The sequence below is a fragment of the Rhagoletis zephyria genome, unplaced genomic scaffold (genome assembly GCF_001687245.7).
Source record: "Rhagoletis zephyria isolate East Lansing unplaced genomic scaffold, Rhagoletis_zephyria_1.1 Rzeph_scaffold_00848, whole genome shotgun sequence".
Lineage (NCBI taxonomy): Eukaryota > Metazoa > Arthropoda > Insecta > Diptera > Tephritidae > Rhagoletis > Rhagoletis zephyria.
The window spans coordinates 33,366-47,039 of NW_016157932.1; the positions used below are offsets into that span (position 1 = coordinate 33,366).

The window sequence follows — 13,674 nt, forward strand, 5'->3', positions numbered from 1 at the left end:
TTTTAGTGCAGTTTTGACAAAATTTTCTTGCTAAAAAATCTTTTGTTACACTACTCTGTTTATTCCTTTGATTGTACATGTTAAATAAAAGCTTGTTTTTAAAAAATATTTTTTTTCATTATTTTATTTTATAATTTTTAGTCCATTTATAAAAGCGTTGTATATTAAAAAGTGTTTTTTCATTTTATGTACAAAATTTTGCAATAGATATTAAAATAATTCAACTTGCAATGAAAGAGAACAGAAGACTTGGCAAGCAAAATGTTGTTTGCTTACGTTTTGTATAAACATACATATGTACATATAGCAGCAGTTAATTTTATTAAAAGAAATGGCGTGTCGTCCATTTCCGTTGTAGCATGGTATATATTTAGGCGCAATATTTAACTTCTTCTGTCGGGGCGACATCTGGAGTCTTCTAATTCTTACAACGAGGTTCATATCTAGACTAGATTGATATCTAGAATTTGCCACAAATAGCTTTGCTACACTACGCCGGCAGCTTTAACAATTTTATAGTGGTTTTACGTTCTTTGGCAAATTACGCTCTGTTAGCCATAAATCTTACTATTTTTTGACCGCCTTTGAATCAAGACCCCTGGACCATATGGGGAATTCATTTATATTTCAAATTGCATTGCCATCGTGATTGGAACTATGCTGAAAATTTCAAGTCTCTAACTTGTCGGGAAGTTAGTTTAAAATCGATTGGAAATTTCCGCGATTACCGCGGGATGACCAAGTTAAATAAAAGCATATAAAAAGGGATAAAAGATAAACGAGTGTCATTCCATGTTGAATTAGGATGTGTTGGTATTGAATAAAAAAAAAATTGGGACGTGAATGAGTTTTTTTTTGCAAAGAAACAAAAAGGGTGAGCAAATGATACCTGTGATACCTTATAAGTCTATATCGGTAAAGTTTTGAAGCATGTTTTCAAGTTTTTCTTAAACAAATCTTTGAAAAAAGTTAAAACACAGCATCAAAAATCTCATTATTATGATTCCGTTGATAAAATTTTTTAATATTTTTATGTACACTGTCGGACAAAGTACAGGCACAGCAATTTTTCACAATATATGTAACAATTTTTATTCTAATATTTTCCCGCCAATTTTGTATAAAAATATGGTTCATTCAACAACAAAAAACATAGAAATATAATTCCTAAACTTTGTGCAAAACTCGCGAAAATTCAGCAAATGTTCTTCAAAATTTTCAACTTTTTAATCAGATGAGTACGCAGTTTTGCAGCCCATTAAATTCTAGCAAAAAAATGCAAGTTCGGAGTTAGTCAAAAATCGCGTTGATTTTTGAGAATTTTTTTTGTTGAAGGTGTTTTGCATTTTTTCCATATAAAGTATTTTCGAAAAAAAATTTTTGTATGAAAGGGAATACGTGAAAAAAAATTACCAAAAATTAACGGTAATTCCTAGCTACTTAAAACTTGCACATTATTATAATAAAACTGATCGGGCTACAAATCTGCATACTCAAAAAAATTCTAAAAAATCTGATTAAAACGTTGAACATTTCATGAAAATATGCTCGCGAGTTTTGCACAAAGTTTAGGAATTACATTTTTATGTTTTTTGTTGTAGAATGAACCATATTTTTAGACGAAATTTGCGGAAAAATATTAGAACAAAAATTGTTGCATATATTGTGAAAAATTTGCTGTGCCAATACTTTGTTCCGGCAGTGTAGATTTTTTAAGCTTAAACTGTTTTGTCATCTGAGCGGATTTTTTCCAAAAAATCCTTTAAGAAACTATTTTGACTACAAAAAGAAAAATTTCCCTTTTTTTTGGTTTTGTACCAATAACCGAATATAAAACTGTACCAATCTGTACAAATGGACCTATCGAGTGCCACTGCCTTAAAAATGTATGCAATTAAAAAAAAATTAACAAATTTTCGTAAAAACTTCGTTTTTTAATTAGATTCTGAGTATGCAGTTTGATTTCTAGTAAATAAAATAAAGTACAAGTTTCAAATGGCTAAAAACTACGATTTATTTTTTAGAATTCTTGGAAAAGATCGAAATTTGTACGAACATTTTTTGATTTTTTTTTAATATTGCACAAATTTGGTNGTATGTGGAAGACACTGTCTGCAAAAACTAAATAATTGCAAAAAATCAACGAAATTTTCTGGTAACTTCAGACTTGCACTTTACTAATTGGCTCAAAAGCTACATTTTCAAAACTTGTGATCAGATGAAAGAGTCTCCGAGCCAATAAATTTGTACGGCTCGGTACTTATAAGTAATCAAAAATTTAAAAAAAGAATTTAANAATAATACGTTAAAACTTGGCAAAAAGTGGTTCGGCTATAATTTCTTGATAACTTTATGTATTTTTTAATATCTTTAATGGGACATGCACATTGTACATAACAAAATTAAAAAGTATATGCATTTTTTCAATGCCCCTTTTTTCCTTTTTCCAAGTTTCTAGTGCATTAAAATCCTACATTTCTACATTTCGGGGGGGGAGGGGTCAGAATACCTACAACCCCCCCTAAATACGGTCTTGCGTACTACCAGTGCTCGTTTGGTTGTGCCAATGCATGATGCAATAATAACTTTTCGCTCTAATTCCGCCATATTGACTGCCTTAGGTGAGACAGTGGTACTTCTTTAACAATTCTTTGTCTAATAATATAGTTGAATAGTTTTTTATTTTTTCTTAGTATACACATTTTTTTTTCTTAAAAAGGTATTATATCTTATCTTCTTTCATTTCATTACGAATATACTATNTTTTGCAATCAAATCGAAAACCGGGACACTTAAACGAAACTCGGGACATTTTAAGGTTGGACCGGGACAAATAGTCTAAAACTGGGACAAGTCCGGGAAAACCGGGACGTCTGGCAGCCCTATTTGTAACACAAATCNCTACTGAGCTAAGGCAGTGTCAAATCGAGCTGTCACAATTGATACCACTTGTATTATTGCATCATGGTTAGGGCTGCCAAACTTCCCGGTTTTCCCGGACATGTCCCAGTTTTAGACTATTNTTTATTCCAAAAATACAATTAAACAAATATTTTTACTTATAAAAAGTCTAACAAAATATAGGGAAAGCGTCTAACTGCTCAGCAAATTGGACATAGCGTTTTGTATGCATTTTGTCTGCATGCTTTTTAATACATATGTTGAAAACATTGCAGGAAAAGCTTAAAATGTTTGCATGGAACCATGGCGCAATAAATGAAGTAATAAAACAGCTTTCTTGCTTTATTTTTCGACATTCGGCTGCCTTATATTCAAATTTTAAAGGCAATTTTTCAAATAAGGCAGTGTCAAAATCTTTCTTCTCTAATTACATACTTCACCCGGTATAGTTCCGCCATGGCAACAAAAATTGCCGTTCCTGTTCGCAGCATATATTCTTCAGGTAAAATTTCTGCATTATCATCACTTGGTATCTCCGAACTGTGGACTTCGCTTAAAGCAGTTTTAGAAGTGAGCTAGTGTCATTTTATTATTTTTTTNAAGGCAATTTTTCAAATAAGGCAGTGTCAAAATCTTTCTTCTCTAATTACATACTTCACCCGGTATAGTTCCGCCATGGCAACAAAAATTGCCGTTCCTGTTCGCAGCATATATTCTTCAGGTAAAATTTCTGCATTATCATCACTTGGTATCTCCGAACTGTGGACTTCGCTTAAAGCAGTTTTAGAAGTGAGCTAGTGTCATTTTATTATTTTTATTTTTTTCTAAAGGTTATAATGCCACCAGTTCATCAGCGGGGGATACGAGTGCGACGTCGAAAGCGGCGCATCGCGCGAACGCGGACCGCCGCGACGTTGGGCACTTTCAATAATAATAATAATAATCCCAACGGTTTTTACCCTCCATTCCCGCCCATCCGCACGAGGGGCGCAGTCTGCATGACGTACGGAAACCAGTATTTTCAATTTTTGCGCCGAGTCACGATAGCCAGGAGTTTGTTAAGTGTCGAGATCTAAAACTGTTCAGCTACAGAACTAAATTCATCAGCCGATTTTATGTCTTTATTTTAATGATTCATTTATTGAGAGAGACAGTGTCGATTTCTTAATGCTGAAAAGCGTTAAAATCCTGGCATAAGCAACGGAGTGGGTCGTGCAATTCAAAATTAGTTTTACAAGCTTTCAGAAATAGGGGACAAAAGTGTATTGATACCCGGGAGGGAACATTAAGGCTAAATTCGCCCAGAAGAAATTGTACACTTACAAATCCGTCCACTTAACTTGTTCATGTACTACTTTTAGTCAAATGTAACTGGGTGACTACCTATGTGCACTTGTTAAGTTTAAAAGTTGGTCTTATTGCTCAACGAGAAAGGTAATAAAGCAAATTTGTGTTATTTCCCATTCTGTTGGGAAATAACACAAATTTGCGTTATTGCCGTTGGTGTTATTTCAATATTTGTGTGTAACCGGGCACAGGCTTGTGTGAAAGCTCTAATTTCTTGACATGAACTTTGCGCCGGAACAGCCTCTGAAACGGCACTTAGAATTCTTGAGGACAGTATCAAGCTGGGCAAAGACACCTTCCCCATTAAGGGTTCGGACATTCTAGATACACGCCCTCAACTGGTAGTGCTTTATGCGTTCGCAGTGGCTGTCATCTAAAGAGTTCACGTTTATGTAACGAGCCGCTGGCTCCAAGGCACACGTCCGCTTGCACCGATTGCTAACTGCATCACGAGCGAACGGCCTAAGAAAATGAATTGAGTATGGTCGTGCAATTAAAACTGCGCACCCTAAACAACTAATTTACAGGCTAATAAAATTAAGGGAACGTTAAAATCAAGGCGCATTCATATAAGGTAGTAGCAAGCACATATATGTAAGTAAAAATCTCGTGTATTTATTATTTATTTATTATTTTGATATTTAGGATGTCAAAACGAAAGAAAATAGGAAATATGTAATTTTCGTCATTTCATTTTGTTGACACCCTAGAGTTACGCCATTTCGTCTTGGCTGACATTCTATCGTACCAGTATAAGACAAAAATTTCAAATCAGCTGTTCTAGTAACACTACCTTATATAAATTCACCTGGTTAAGATAAATAAATATTTTGCTGTAACTTCAGTAGGGTAGAATGCTTTATAAAAGTGTGGGTTGCGCGATGCGTAAACACATCTTTAAAAAAGACGTCGACATTATACATGATCATTGATGATTAAGTTTTAAGTTAACACACAACACATTAAAACAACGAACAGGTTCCAATTTGTTATCTTCATTATCTAAACGCTTTGTCGATGGCGACATGAATTTGTATAAGTTTGACATAAAAGAAGAGGAAGAACCTTATCTGCCGTTTGAAAAATATAAATAGATCTAATCTAGCCACAGCCACATAATTATCTACATAAGAATACGTGGAAAAATAATTTGACAGATGTGGTCCGTAGCTCGGCGTTTTCATTTCGGCTAAAAAAATAAGGTAAGAGTACGTACCTAACGGGAATGTGATGTAGTCGCACATTCCTAGTAATTGACCAAAGCAGATCACTTTATCTTCCGGTGATATTCCGATTTCTTTCATCCTTTCAATGGCAAATCGCACGGTGTCCTCGTTGTGTGAAGCGACCATAATACCAATCTTTTTAGCATCCTCTCCGCTGTCCTTAAGTAACTGTTAACATCAACAAAAACAACATTACAATAAAAAAAACAGGGTCATTAAATGTATATTTATTTACCTTTATTCGTCTCAGGCATTCAGTTAACGTTTGGTGGTACATATCAGTGGTCGCCTCATAATTGGGACAGATCGGGTCTGGGTAATCCATGCTAGCAGCACGTTCGCGCTCTTGCTCAATATAAGCTCCGCGTACCAATTTAGCACCAAAATAGAAATTCTGGCGTTTCGCTTGTTCCAAATCGGTGCACACCTGGAAGAGTTTAAGTGAGCAGTATTCATATACATAAGTCTTATGACTTAGGCCCAATTCCAGATTCGCTATTTAAGTAGAGATTGTTGATTAACTTCAAAAATTCGTTTTCAGATAATTTCATTAAACTGCACTTAAATGGTTAATACTGGCTATTTAAATATGATATATGTTAGCAACCCTCTGTTTATACCAAACAACAAGCAGCTGTTCAGCACAAGATGTAAACAAACAAATGCAACAACAATTTTAAGAAACAAGCAACAGTGTTGCCACTTGTTTGGCGTATTTAAATAAAGGTTATCCAGAGCCAACGTAAGCTAAATGACATTTAAATGACAATCCAAAATTTAAATTAAGTGCCATTTAAATTTTCATCTGAAACTGGCCTTTAATATTGCGAAGCTATGAATAGTTTGTACCTCCTTGAATGCTTCACGTAAGTAGCATTGATAAGTGTTGAATACGATCGCCTTTTCTTTATTGTACTTTCGCATCATTTCTAAAGTAATGCGCGAGATGGCAGGCTGGAAGTAGGTCTGTTCTGCGTCAATCATTATGCGGACATCCAGCTCAGCTGCAGCCTGTAATTCAGAAGTGAATAAGTACAAAAGTAGTATGTTCAAAAACTTTATAAAACTAAAGTCATTGAAAAATAAATGTACCTTAACAATTGTATTGACGCGTCGAATCATATTCCTAAACATTTCTTCTTCCTTGGGCGGAATTTGTGAGATCAATCGGCGCATTTGTCCTGTTTGTGGGTCCGGAACGCGGAAAGTATCACTTAATTGGGAATCTTCGTCCACAATACCCGACCAGGGGAATAAGTGAAGAATACTTTAATCCAAAACGAGAATTTACATATTACATAGGTCCATTTTCACAGTGACTAGTTAACCCACAGTCGGCAGTTAACTACCGATTTTCAGTACTAAAAATGTGAAAGTTAACTGCCGGATGTGAGTTAACTATGCACTGTGAAAACGGCCCATACCCTGCAAAAATTTGAGGACCAGGTGGTCCGCTGGGTCGTAGTTTTAAAGTATGAGCTCAAGGACCAGGTTGCATACTAGTAACTTGTTATGCTGACCTGGACCACTTCAAACGTAAAAAACTGATATATGTGTTGAACACCACCTCTTCGTGGCCGATCGGCAATATGATTCCGTTGCCGAATGTGCCATGGTTCAAAAGGAGTAGTTGTCTAAGTGGTCCCATGTTATGCAGTGGTGGACCAAAAGTGGTCCCATGCTATGCAGCGTTGGACCAGAGGTGGTCAGGTCCAATGACATCGCAATGTTAATGTAACCATATTTTCTCCATATATTTGGACCATTTTGGTTACTAGTGTTGGTTACAAGGTAGTGTGGTCCTGTACTAGTACTTAACCTAGTCCCACTTTTTGCAGGGTAGTTACTCATACATACATATGCATGTACATACCAGGGATGGAAAGTCGAAATTTCAAATTGTACCTAATTTGACAATAGAAATGTACCTTTTTGCTGTCAAATGTACCTAAAAAATAGCCCACGATTTTGTTAACTTTTTTATTATTTTCAGACAATTGGTAACAATTTAGGGCCATATTCATAGTGCGTAGTTGACCACAGATAAGAGTTTAACTATTGATTTTCATATTCACAACGCTCAGTTAACAAAAGTTTAAACCAGCATGCCCATAGTTAAACTCATGTGAAATTTTTTATTTTTTTTGTGGAACGAATTTCAAATTTGAATAGAAAAGTATTGATTTTTAGAATTTGTATATTTTCAGGCGATATGAATTTCTATAGTTAACTTTGTGACTCTGAATATAAATTCAAAGTTAAACTCTTGTTGGTAGTTAAGTTAGCAATCGTTTTACTAAGCACTGTGAATCTGGCCCTTAATATTTAATACATTATTTGCATTAACAAGAAAGTGATTAATATATCTATACTAGAGTAGTTCATAAAAACACTCTTTTTGGAAATTCATAAACGCTACATCAGAATATTGTTATTTGTGATAAAAAAAGAGACACGTATTTTTTTATTTTGAAAAAAAAGTTTTCTTAGAGGTCGCGCTGGTCGGTTTTTTTATAAAAACGCTGATGTTCTCAATCTTTTTATTTTCTTGACATGTTAAAATGCAGCTAAAAATGTGGTCTTTACATATAATTACTCTGGTATTATTGGGGAACTTTCCCTTAATTACATCTCTTGGACAAGTAGAATGGGTCTATTTAGTTCCCGAAAATATGCTCTCGAAAAGACACCATTAAAATTAAAACGTTGATACTGAACGATTTACGCATTTTGATGAGTTGAAACTTGTTGCCAGGGGGTTTCTGGGGTTGCTAATTAGGAATCTGACGTCAGTTTTTCGAAATTCAAAATGGCGGATCCAAAATGGCGGTCCATTTTTTTTTTTAATGATTGGATTTGTTCGAAACCCGGCACTCGAGAGTTTTTGTGGTCGTCGATTACGAATCTGAAGTAAATTTTTTCAAATTCGAAATGGCGGATCCAATATGGCGATCAAATTAAAACAAAGTACTAAAATTAAAACGTTGATACTGAACGTTTTAAACATTGTCAAGGGTTAAAACACGTTTCCAGTGGGTTTCTGGGGTTGCCGATAACGAATCTGATGTCAAATTTTCAAAATTAAAAATGGTGTATCCAAAATGGCGACCAGCTTAAAAAAAATGATTGGATTTGTTTGAAACTCTTAACCGCCATTTTGAATTTTGAAAATTTTACATCAGATTCGTAATCAGCAAACCCAGAAACCCACTGGAAACGTGTTTTACCCCTTGACAATGTTTAAAACGTTCAGTATGAACGTTTTAATTTTAATACTTTTTTTTAATTTGATCGGCATATTGGATCCGCCATTTTGAATTTAAAAAAAAAATAGACTTCAGATTAGTAATCGGCGACCACAAAAACTCTCGAGTGCCGGGTTTCGAACAAATCCAATCATTTTATAAAAAAATGGACCGCCGTTTTGAATTTCGAAAAACTGACATCAGATTCCTAATTAGCAACCCCAGAAACCCCCTGGTAACAAGTTCCAACCCATCAAAATGCGTAAATCGTTCAGTATCAACGTTTTTTCGAGAGCATATTTTCGGGAACTAGACCCATTCTAATTGTCCAAGATAGGTGTGTAATTAAGGGAATGTTCCCCAATAACACCAGAGTAATTAAATGTAAAATGTAGCTGCATTTTAACATGTCAATAAAATAAAAAAATTTAGAACATCAGCGTTTTTATAAAAAACCTACCAGCGCGACCTCTAAGAAAACTTTTTTTTCAAAATAAATAAAATAATGTAAAAAAAAATATTTTTTAAAAACAAGCTTTTATTTAACATGTACAATCAAAGGAATAAAATAAAGTAGTCTAACAAAAGATTTTTTAGCAAGTAAATTTTGTCAAAACTGCACTAAAATGAATAAAATAAAATAAGTTAAGGTCTCGTTAAAGTTACTAAAAGCCATTTAGTGAAAGGAGTTATTCAAACTCTAATGAAAATTACTAACAATTTGTACTAATTTAGTTCGTTTTTAAAAAAGCTTGTCGCGCGAGTAGCAAATCTGCATTTAAATATCTGCATACATACCTATACATACCTAACCATTTATGCATGTACGCTGAATTCGCCGACAAGCTTTTTTAAAAACGAAGTAAAAAAATAACATTTCAATTCATTTTTGTGAAATCCTTTGCGTGCACTTCTTTTTCTCAACTAAAATTTTCTAATTTATAAAGGCTATTCAACTGGTTTATCTTGTTTTATCATTGCACTTTTGTTTGGAAAATGTAGTTTTATTTATTGCTAAATGTGAATGATTAAAAGGTATGACACCTTTTTTGGCACTTTTATTTTTCTATTTGGCACATTTTGGCACTTTTTTATCCTCAATATGGCACCTCATAACTAAGGATAGTTGGCAGCCCTGATTGGAAGATATCTGCTGTGTTTTGGCCACCACTTGTCTGCAGTAAAAAAGCATATAATTTGTGTTTCAAAAGTGTGTGAAAACCAATCAATTAACTTATGTATATGATCTCGGTTCCGATATTAAATAATCAATAATTGTTTATACCCGCATTTTGGCACATTGGCTCGTTGAATACGCCATCTAGTGTCGTCGTTCTCCTTAGCGGCTTTTAAATGATGTCGTCACAAATTGCTGGCGGAGACATGAATACAGTGTAAGAAAATTATTTTTCTATAATTGTTTCCTTATAGAAAGGTTGGTTTCTTTTCCACCTCAGACATTCCGAATTCGTTCAAAATATGCTAATTTAAAACACAGAATTCTTTCAGTGTTCCTCCGGGGTTTTTGGACATGGACTGTTTCTTCAATTTAATAGTGTTCGCTTTATTTTTGTGGAAACGAAACATGTTTTGCAAGTTATGGATCATTTCTACACTCTTTCTCCAAATATTTCTCGTATTCCAGCTGTGCACAGGCGTTTAGTTTTTCGCATCGTGTTTTTACATATTCGTAATTAAAATTTTTTTAATAAAATCAATTGGTGGTAGTTCATGATTGTGTGTGGATTAATATCACAACACTGAGGATTTGGCAATAACACTTTTCATCTGCTAAAAAACAAGACTTACGCGGCAATGTTTATTGTAAGAACAACATTTTTTTCTATGAATCGACATACTTTAAACATTGTTGACGCTATTTCCATTTGAATGAGGAAAAAGCGTCAATGACTTCATTTCCAAATTTTTGTTAACTTTATTTCGCTTTTGAAAAGGCAATAATGTCAATTGACTTTATTTCGCACCAGGGTGGGAAATAAAGTCAATTGACCTTATTTCCGTTGATCTTGTTACCTGTCACCGGGAAAAACATGTTTTCGTAGAAATGGTATAGAATTTATGAAAATCAATATTTTTCGATAGAAAAACTTTGTTTCTCTTTTGAAGATTTTCAATAATATTACCCAATTGTTTATTTAACCATTTTATATGATTAACTATTTCTTATAGGACACCTAACACCCTCAAAAAATGCAATGGGGACCCATAAAAAATCGCTTGATGGAAGATTTTCGGAGAAACTCAAGTTAAGGCAGATTGATTTTACAGAATTCTATACAGTGTTGCCACTTTGTGAGTAATTCCTCAAAACGTGAGGAATTTCGGGTGCGCGTGAGTATTTTTTGAGGACTTTTATTTTGAGGAATTTTCTCTCGATATATTTGTAGATAACAAATGCAACCATGTTTTACACAAGAGAGTTGTTAAACCGCTCTGCAAATTTTTGAACAAAAAGCTTTCCGAAGTTTTATAAAGAACGAAATACACCACACAAGCGTCTTGTCAAACGTTCTTCAAACCTACTTTTCCCATTTTATTTATTTATTCAAGTCTATGAAATACAGGTTTCTTATTCGCCGTACACCATGGAAATAAGGGTATTCATCAAACCTTATAAATGCATTGTAAGCCGTATAAACTTATAATTGTGTAAACCTTATAAATTAACTGTAAAAATTTGTATGGAAACTCGTTTACACATTTCTGATAAATTTCTCCAGCGATTTCACTGAATAAACTTGATAAACTGAAGCCAATGCAACTCTGTCGCAACTCTAGCCATTTTTTCTTGGGCGATAATCGGGATCCGCATAAAAATTGTGCACGCAAATTCAACAACGATATGATCCTGATAGAGATCGGGATCAATTATTATCGGTTCTGTTTGTTTTGTTTCACTGATAATTTGGCCGCAAAGTTTGGTAGCCGTGACAAATGAATTCATACACAAACAGACATTCTGCCATTGTTTCTTTTAACTTGCTTTATGTAAATAGCCTTTATGTTATATGTATATTTATTTAAATAGATATTGTCTCGTAAATATAATTTTTTCCCATTTAGTGAGTTAGTTTCTATAATTTCTTTATCCTTGTGCTAGTAGTATAAAGTTAGTTATACTGTGCTCTATAACCAAAGAACGCACGACTATTGTCGCATGTGTAAACGAAAAGAGAGTGTGGGTAGTTCATGTAACAGAGTGCGTAAACTTATAAGATTATCTGCTTGATAAAGTTATCGGTTTAGATGAATACCACTAATGTAAAAGGGTTTGGTTTTCTTCGATTTTTTCCTCTTGCGTCCTCATTAGGTAAACATTCCGTTGCGAATGAGGCGATTTTATCATACGCAACGTAAGCGGTTTGACCAAACGTCAACATGGCGGCCAGAAAATCAAAAAATTTTGATTTTTGTGCACATACCCTCAAACGGCTTGTCAAGCCGTCAAACACCCCATACACAACATATCTAGCTTTAAGGAGAGGGATATTTCGCTTGGTTTGTCAAGCCGCTTGCGTGGGGTTTTTCGCTCTTAAGCACATCTGCATTTGCTGATAAATATTCAAAATGTTGTCGATATTTTTTTCATTCCATTGTTGTATTTTCAACATATTTTGAACTTGCAAAATCTTGTTCGATCATAAGGATATTGGTATTGATTTTTCATTAGATCCAGAAAATTATAGGAAAAAAGTTTTTGAATTAAAAGATGTTTCAAATTCATATAAGTTTCCCAATAAAAAAAAAATTATGTCTGCATTACTAATATAGCCCTTTTCTAATGGCCTTTTCTAATGTGTAGGACTAACTTGAGGACCAGATTGAGCACTGATATAGTTGGAGCAATATTATATATAAACCAAAGCATAAATAAAGTAATGTAAAAAATATATTTTTTTAAAAATAAGCTTTTATTTAACATGTTTAATCAAAGGAATAAAATAAAGTAGTGAAACAAAAGATTTTTTAGCAAGAAAATGTTGTCAAAACTGCACTAAAATGAATAAAATAAAATAAGTTAAGGTCTCGATAAAGTTACTAAGAGCCATTTAGTGAAAGGAGTTATTCAAACTCTAATGAAAATTACTAACAATTTGTACTAATTTACTTCGTTTTTAAAAAAGCTTGTCGCGCGAATAGCAAACCGTCATACATACATACCTAACCAATTATGCATGTACGCTGAATTCGCCGACAAGCTTTTTTAAAAACGAAGTAAATTAGTACAAATTGTTAGTAATTTTCATTAGAGTTTGAATAACTCCTTTCACTAAATGGCTTTTAGTAACTTTAACGAGACCTTAACTTATTTTATTTTATTAATTTTAGTGCAGTTTTGACAAAATTTTCTTGCTAAAAAATCTTTTGTTTCACTACTTATTTTATTCCTTTGATTAAACATGTTAAATAAAAGCTTATTTAAAAAAAAATATATTTTTACATTACTTTATTTTCTAATTTTTAGTCCATTTATAAAAGCGTTGTATATTAAATAGTTTTATTTTATTTTATGTACAAAATTTTGCAATAGATATTAAAATAATTCAACTTGCAATGAAAGAGAACAGAAGACTATGCAAGCAAAATGTTGTTTGCTTACGTTTTGTATGAACATACATATGTACATACATACATATAGCAGCAGTTAATTTCATTTAAAGAAATGGGGTGTCGTCCACTTCCGCTGTAGCATGGCATATATTTAGGCGCAATATTAAAGTTCTTCTGGCGGGGAAACTTCTCGAGTCATCTAATTGTATCTCCTTGATATGATGCCTACAACGAGGTTCATATCTAGACTAGGTTGATATCTAGAATTTGCCATATATAGCTTTGCTCTGGTTTTACGTTCTTTGGCAAATTACAGAACAGAAGACTATGCAAGCAAAATGTTGTTTGCTTACGTTTTGTATAAACATACATATGTACATACA

General features: G+C 33.5%; 1 protein-coding gene across 6 annotated transcripts in view; it reads right to left on the reverse strand.

The window, feature by feature from the left end:
* Positions 1-13,674, reverse strand: part of slgA (proline dehydrogenase slgA) — a 156,166-nt gene that overhangs the window by 17,295 nt on the left and 125,197 nt on the right. For all 6 annotated transcript variants that reach the window (XM_017614537.1, XM_017614536.1, XM_017614538.1 and 3 more), the window contains 4 exons: positions 6,567-6,741; positions 6,324-6,485; positions 5,710-5,901; positions 5,465-5,642 (listed from right to left, as the gene is read on the reverse strand). In XM_017614537.1, the coding sequence (XP_017470026.1) occupies positions 5,465-5,642; positions 5,710-5,901; positions 6,324-6,485; positions 6,567-6,741 (707 nt within the window). The remainder of the gene's footprint in view (positions 1-5,464; positions 5,643-5,709; positions 5,902-6,323; positions 6,486-6,566; positions 6,742-13,674) is intronic.